Here is a 9,141-nt window from a genome sequence, read left to right on the forward strand (position 1 = left end):
ACACACACACACACACACACACACACACACACACACACACACACACACACACACACACACACACACACACACACACACACACACACACACACACACACACACACACACACACACACACACACACACACACACACACACACACACACACACACACACACACACACACACACACGTATGATAAGGACAGATGAAACCTGACCTCCAGTGTCTCTACATTACAATCCACTGCTGCCACCTAGAGACATTAAAAATACACTGCACATATTACACAGATGCAGTACAGCAGGAACAGGGTTGGAGGGCCCTGCAGTACAGCGGGAACAGGGTTGGAGGGCCCTGCAGTACAGCGGGAACAGGGTTGGAGAGCCCTGCAGTACAGCGGGAACAGGGTTGGAGAGCCCTGCAGTACAGCGGGAACAGGGTTGGAGGGCCCTGCAGTACAGCGGGAACAGGGTCGGAGGGCCCTGCAGTACAGCGGGAACAGGGTTGGAGGGCCCTGCAGTACAGCGGGAACAGGGTCGGAGGGCCCTGCAGTACAGCGGGAACAGGGTTGGAGAGCCCTGCAGTACAGCGGGAACAGGGTTGGAGGGCCCTGCAGTACAGCGGGAACAGGGTTGGAGGGTCTATACTGAGTCCTCACCATATCTTTAATCTGAGACAGACTGGGTGGTGGTGGTCTATACTGAGTCCTCACCATATCTTTAATCTGAGACAGACTGGGTGGTGGTGGTCTATACTGAGTCCTCACCATATCTTTAATCTGAGACAGACTGGGTGGTGGTGGTCTATACTGAGTCCTCACCATATCGTTGATCTGAGACAGACTGGGTGGTGGTCTATACTGAGTCCTCACCATATCTTTAATCTGAGACAGACTGGGTGGTGGTGGTCTATACTGAGTCCTCACCATATCTTTAATCTGAGACAGACTGGGTGGTGGTCTATACTGAGTCCTCACCATATCTTTAATCTGAGACAGACTGGGTGGTGGTGGTCTATACTGAGTCCTCACCATATCGTTGATCTGAGACAGACTGGGTGGTGGTGGTCTATACTGAGTCCTCACCATATCGTTGATCTGAGACAGACTGGGTGGTGGTGGTCTATACTGAGTCCTCACCATATCTTTGATCTGAGACAGACTGGGTGGTGGTGGTCTATACTGAGTCCTCACCATATCTTTAATCTGAGACAGACTGGGTGGTGGTGGTCTATACTGAGTCCTCACCATATCTTTAATCTGAGACAGGGTGATCTGCAGCGTGACGTTCAGGGTCTTGTCTGTGTCCTCCACTGGTCTCAGAGCACTGGAGTAATTCTCCATCAGGTCGTTAAGCAGCTTCTGGGCATAACGACCCTGGGCACTGGTACACACTAGAGGGAAGGGGGAGGGGAGAGGGAGGGGAGAGGGGAGGGGGAGGGGAGATGGGAGGGAGGGAGGGGTGGAGGGGCAGGGGGAGGGGGAGGGAGGGAGGGGGAGAGAGGGAGGGAGGGGGGAGAGGGATGGTGGAGGGGGGAGGGAGGGATGGAGAGGGGGGAGAGGGGAGGGAGGGATGGGGGAGAGGGAGGGGGAGGGGATGGGGAGAGGGAGGGGGTGGGGAGGGGAGACAGGGAGAGGGAGTGGGAGGAGAGGGGAGGGAGGGATGGGGGAGAGGGAGGGGGAGGGGATGGGGAGAGGGAGGGGGAGGGGGAGGGGAGGGGGATGGGATGGGGAGAGGGGAGAATTAATTATCTATAATACTAATTAACACCACGATAGAGGTTCTCTCACCATCTATAATACTAATTAACACCATGATAGAGGTTCTCTCACCATCTATAATACTAATTAACACCATGATAGAGGTTCTCTCACCATCTATAATACTAATTAACACCATGATAGAGGTTATCTCACCATCTATAATACTAATTAACAACATGATAGAGGTTCTCTCACCATCTATAATACTAATTAACACCATGATAGAGGTTCTCTCACCATCTATAATACTAATTAACAACATGATAGAGGTTCTCTCACCATCTATAATACTAATTAACAACATGATAGAGGTTCTCTCACCATCTATAATACTAATTAACACCATGATAGAGGTTCTCTCACCATTTATCTATAATACTAATTAACACCATGATAGAGGTTCTCTCACCATCTATAATACTAATTAACACCATGATAGAGGTTCTCTCACCATCTATAATACTAATTAACACCATGATAGAGGTTCTCTCACCATCTATAATACTAATTAACACCATGATAGAGGTTCTCTCACCATCTATAATACTAATTAACACCATGATAGAGGTTCTCTCACCATTTATCTATAATACTAATTAACACCATGATAGAGGTTCTCTCACCATCTATAATACTAATTAACACCATGATAGAGGTTCTCTCACCATTTATCTATAATACTAATTAACACCATGATAGAGGTTCTCTCACCATCTATAATACTAATTAACACCATGATAGAGGTTCTCTCACCATTTATCTATAATACTAATTAACAACATGATAGAGGTTCTCTCACCATTTATCTATAATACTAATTAACACCATGATAGAGGTTCTATCACCATTTATCTATAATACTAATTAACAACATGATAGAGGTTCTATCACCATCTATAATACTAATTAACACCATGATAGAGGTTCTCTCACCATCTATAATACTAATTAACACCATGATAGAGGTTCTCTCACCATCTATAATACTAATAAACAACATGATAGAGGTTCTCTCACCATCTATAATACTAATTAACACCATGATAGAGGTTCTATCACCATTTATCTATAATACTAATTAACACCATGATAGAGGTTCTCTCACCATCTATAATACTAATTAACACCATGATAGAGGTTCTCTCACCATCTATAATACTAATTAACACCATGATAGAGGTTCTCTCACCATTTATCTATAATACTAATTAACACCATGATAGAGGTTCTCTCACCATCTATAATACTAATTAACACCATGATAGAGGTTCTCTCACCATCTATAATACTAATTAACACCATGATAGAGGTTCTCTCACCATCTATAATACTAATTAACACCATGATAGAGGTTCTATCACCTATCTATAATACTAATTAACACCATGATAGAGGTTCTCTCACCATCTATAATACTAATTAACACCATGATAGAGGTTCTCTCACCATCTATAATACTAATTAACACCACGATAGAGGTTCTCTCACCATCTATAATACTAATTAACACCATGATAGAGGTTCTATCACCATCTATAATACTAATTAACACCATGATAGAGGTTCTCTCACCATTTATCTATAATACTAATTAACACCATGATAGAGGTTCTCTCACCATTTATCTATAATACTAATTAACACCATGATAGAGGTTCTCTCACCATCTATAATACTAATTAACACCATGATAGAGGTTCTCTCACCATCTATAATACTAATTAACACCATGATAGAGGTTCTCTCACCATTTATCTATAATACTAATTAACAACATGATAGAGGTTCTCTCACCATCTATAATACTAATTAACACCATGATAGAGGTTCTCTCACCATCTATAATACTAATTAACACCATGATAGAGGTTCTATCACCATCTATAATACTAATTAACACCATGATAGAGGTTCTATCACCATCTATAATACTAATTAACACCATGATAGAGGTTCTCTCACCATCTATAATACTAATTAACACCATGATAGAGGTTCTCTCACCATCTATAATACTAATTAACACCATGATAGAGGTTCTCTCACCATTTATCTATAATACTAATTAACAACATGATAGAGGTTCTCTCACCATCTATAATACTAATTAACACCATGATAGAGGTTCTCTCACCATCTATAATACTAATTAACACCATGATAGAGGTTCTATCACCATCTATAATACTAATTAACACCATGATAGAGGTTCTCTCACCATCTATAATACTAATTAACACCATGATAGAGGTTATCTCACCATCTATAATACTAATTAACACCATGATAGAGGTTCTCACCATCTATAATACTAATTAACACCATGATAGAGGTTCTCTCACCATCTATAATACTAATTAACAACATGATAGAGGTTCTCTCACCATTTATCTATAATACTAATTAACACCATGATAGAGGTTCTCTCACCATCTATAATACTAATTAACACCATGATAGAGGTTCTCTCACCATTTATCTATAATACTAATTAACACCATGATAGAGGTTCTCTCACCATTTATCTATAATACTAATTAACACCATGATAGAGGTTCTCTCACCATCTATAATACTAATTAACACCATGATAGAGGTTCTATCACCATCTATAATACTAATTAACACCATGATAGAGGTTCTCTCACCATCTATAATACTAATTAACACCATGATAGAGGTTCTCTCACCATCTATAATACTAATTAACACCATGATAGAGGTTCTCTCACCATTTATCTATAATACTAATTAACACCATGATAGAGGTTCTCTCACCATCTATAATACTAATTAACACCATGATAGAGGTTCTCTCACCATCTATAATACTAATTAACACCATGATAGAGGTTCTATCACCATCTATAATACTAATTAACAACAAGATAGAGGTTCTCTCACCATCTATAATACTAATTAACACCATGATAGAGGTTCTCTCACCATTTATCTATAATACTAATTAACAACATGATAGAGGTTCTCTCACCATCTATAATACTAATTAACACCATGATAGAGGTTCTCTCACCATTTATCTATAATACTAATTAACAACATGATAGAGGTTCTCTCACCATCTATAATACTAATTAACACCATGATAGAGGTTCTCTCACCATCTATAATACTAATTAACACCATGATAGAGGTTCTCTCACCATTTATCTATAATACTAATTAACACCATGATAGAGGTTCTCTCACCATCTATAATACTAATTAACAACATGATAGAGGTTCTATCACCATCTATAATACTAATTAACACCATGATAGAGGTTCTCTCACCATTTATCTATAATACTAATTAACACCATGATAGAGGTTATCTCACCATCTATAATACTAATTAACACCATGATAGAGGTTCTATCACCATCTATAATACTAATTAACATCATGATAGAGGTTCTATCACCATCTATAATACTAATTAACACCATGATAGAGGTTCTCTCACCATTTATCTATAATACTAATTAACACCATGATAGAGGTTCTCTCACCATCTATAATACTAATTAACACCATGATAGAGGTTCTCTCACCATCTATAATACTAATTAACACCATGATAGAGGTTCTCTCACCATCTATAATACTAATTAACACCATGATAGAGGTTCTCTCACCATTTATCTATAATACTAATTAACACCATGATAGAGGGTCTCTCACCATCTATAATACTAATTAACACCATGATAGAGGTTCTCTCACCATCTATAATACTAATTAACACCATGATAGAGGTTCTCTCACCATCTATAATACTAATTAACACCATGATAGAGGTTCTATCACCATCTATAATACTAATTAACAACATGATAGAGGTTCTCTCACCATTTATAATACTAATTAACACCATGATAGAGGTTCTCTCACCATTTATCTATAATACTAATTAACACCATGATAGAGGTTCTCTCACCATCTATAATACTAATTAACACCATGATAGAGGTTCTCTCACCATCTATAATACTAATTAACAACATGATAGAGGTTCTCTCACCATTTATCTATAATACTAATTAACACCATGATAGAGGTTCTCTCACCATTTATCTATAATACTAATTAACACCATGATAGAGGTTCTCTCACCATTTATCTATAATACTAATTAACACCATGATAGAGGTTCTCTCACCATCTATAATACTAATTAACAACATGATAGAGGTTCTCTCACCATTTATCTATAATACTAATTAACACCATGATAGAGGTTCTCTCACCATCTATAATACTAATTAACACCATGATAGAGGTTCTCTCACCATCTATAATACTAATTAACAACATGATAGAGGTTCTCTCACCATTTATCTATAATACTAATTAACACCATGATAGAGGTTCTATCACCATCTATAATACTAATTAACACCATGATAGAGGTTCTCTCACCATCTATAATACTAATTAACACCATGATAGAGGTTCTCTCACCATTTATCTATAATACTAATTAACACCATGATAGAGGTTCTATCACCATTTATCTATAATACTAATTAACACCATGATAGAGGTTCTCTCACCATTTATCTATAATACTAATTAACACCATGATAGAGGTTCTCTCACCATCTATAATACTAATTAACACCATGATAGAGGTTCTCTCACCATTTATCTATAATACTAATTAACAACATGATAGAGGTTCTCTCACCATCTATAATACTAATTAACACCATGATAGAGGTTCTATCACCATCTATAATACTAATTAACACCATGATAGAGGTTCTCTCACCATCTATAATACTAATTAACACCATGATAGAGGTTCTATCACCATCTATAATACTAATTAACACCATGATAGAGGTTCTCTCACCATCTATAATACTAATTAACACCATGATAGAGGTTCTCTCACCATCTATAATACTAATTAACACCATGATAGAGGTTCTCTCACCATCTATAATACTAATTAACACCATGATAGAGGTTCTCTCACCATTTATCTATAATACTAATTAACACCATGATAGAGGTTCTCTCACCATCTATAATACTAATTAACACCATGATAGAGGTTCTCTCACCATCTATAATACTAATTAACACCATGATAGAGGTTCTATCACCATCTATAATACTAATTAACACCATGATAGAGGTTCTCTCACCATCTATAATACTAATTAACACCATGATAGAGGTTCTATCACCATCTATAATACTAATTAACACCATGATAGAGGTTCTCTCACCATCTATAATACTAATTAACACCATGATAGAGGTTCTCTCACCATCTATAATACTAATTAACACCATGATAGAGGTTCTCTCACCATCTATAATACTAATTAACACCATGATAGAGGTTCTATCACCATCTATAATACTAATTAACACCATGATAGAGGTTCTCTCACCATTTATCCAGCAGCTGATCCACACCAGTAGAACCACCGTCTTCATGTTGCCCTGCTGCCTCCAACCAACGGATTAATTATTAAACTCGTTAAATAACAGAGACGGCCTAGCTACAATCCTCTTCTACGGAGTCCCATTGTGATCCACAGCCCAGCTACAGAACACTCTAGACAGAACACTCTAGACAGAACACTCTAGACAGAACACTGCACAGAACACTCTAGATAGAACACTCAAGATAGAACACTAGAACATAGACATTGTGTTCTAGAGTCTTGATGTTCCGCTGGTCGTTATTTTTGTGTTCCGTTGTGTCACTGTCCCCCGTGTGAGCTCTGGAACAGGAACTAGGATATCTCTCACACACACACACACACACACACACACACACACACACACACACACACACACACACACACACACACACACACACACACACACACACACACACGAGCTGGGGATATCAGGTAGCACAAGGACACAGGGTGAAACCAGATACATGAACATCTATCTGCCCATACACACCCCAAGAAACACACACACACCCCAAGACACACACGCACACTCTGCCTTACTGTGTTACACACACACACACCCTGAGACAGATGTCAATCAGGCAGAGAACAACCCTTAGATCACATAGGATAACACGGGTGTCAAAAACCACTACATACAGTGCATTTGGAAAGTATTCAGACTCCGGACGGAAGCCACTCCTCTGTAAAAAAAGGCACATGACAGCCCTCTTGGAGTTTGCCAAAAGGCACCTAAAGGACTCTCAAGCCTATGAGAAACAAAATTCTCTGGTCTGATGAAACCAAGATTAAACTCCTTTGGCCTGAATGCCAAGCATCACGTCTGGAGGAAACCTGTCACCATCCCTACGGTGAAGCATGGTGGTGGCAGCATCATGCTGTGGGGATGTTTTTCAGCGGCGGAGACTGGGAGACTAGTCAGGATCGAGGGAAAGATGAACGGAGCAAAGTACAAAGAGATCCTTGATGAAAACCTGCTCCAGATCTGCTCAGGACCTCAGACTGGGGTGAAGGTTCACCTTCCAACAGGACAATGACCTTAAGCACACAGCCAAGACAATGCAGGACTGGCTTCGGGACAAATCTCTGAACGTCCTTAAGTGGCACAGCCAGAGCCCGGACTTGAATCCGATCGAACATCTCTGGAGAGACCTGAAAATAGCTGTGCAGCGACGCTCCCCATCCAACCTGACAGAGCTTGAGAGGATCTACAGAGAAGAATGGGAGAAACTCCCCAAATACAGGTGTGCCAAGCTTGTAGCGTCATACCCAAGAAGACTTGAGGCTGTAATCACTGCCAATGATGCTTCAACAAAGTACTGAGTAAAGGGTCTGAATACTTACAATACTAGTCCAAAGTTTGGGCATCTACTCATTCAAGGGTTTTTCTTTATTTTTACTATTTTCTACATCGTAGAATAATAGTGAAGACATCAAAACTATGAAATAACACATATGGAATCATGTAGTAACCAAAAAAAGTGTAAAACAAATCAAAATATATTTGATATTTTAAGTTCTTCAAAGTAGCCACCCTTTGCCTTGATGACAGCTTTGCACACTCTTGGCATTCTCTCAACCAGCTTCACCTGGAATACTTTTCCAACAGTCTTGAAGGAGTTCCCACATATGCTGAGCACTTGTTGGCTGCTTTTCCTTAACTCTGCGGTCCAACTCATCCCAAAACATCTCAATTGTGTTGAGGTTGGGTGATTGTGGAGGCCAGGTCATCTGATGCAGCACTCCATCACTCTCCTTCTTGGTAAAATAGCCCTTACACAGCCTGGAGTTGTGTTGGGTCATTGTCCTGTTGAAAAACAAATGTTAGTCCCACTAAGCGCAAATCAGATGGGATGGTGTATCGCTGCAGAATGCTGTGGTAGCCATGCTGGTTAAGTGTGCCTTGAATTCTAAATAAATCACAGATAGTGTCACCAGCAAAGCACCTCCACA

At 39.4% G+C, this 9,141-nt stretch overlaps 1 protein-coding gene across 1 annotated transcript in view; it reads right to left on the bottom strand.

Moving 5' to 3' along the window:
• Window positions 1-7,198, bottom strand: part of LOC123731863 (neuronal acetylcholine receptor subunit alpha-9-I-like) — a 28,748-nt gene extending 21,550 nt beyond the window's left edge. Inside the window, 2 exon segments of the mRNA XM_045711254.1 lie at window positions 1,229-1,374; window positions 7,153-7,198. Coding sequence (XP_045567210.1) covers window positions 1,229-1,374; window positions 7,153-7,198 — 192 coding nt within the window.
• Between the last annotated feature and the right edge of the window lie 1,943 nt (window positions 7,199-9,141).

Source organism: Salmo salar, unplaced genomic scaffold (assembly GCF_905237065.1).
Source record: "Salmo salar unplaced genomic scaffold, Ssal_v3.1, whole genome shotgun sequence".
Classification (NCBI taxonomy): Eukaryota; Metazoa; Chordata; class Actinopteri; order Salmoniformes; family Salmonidae; genus Salmo; species Salmo salar.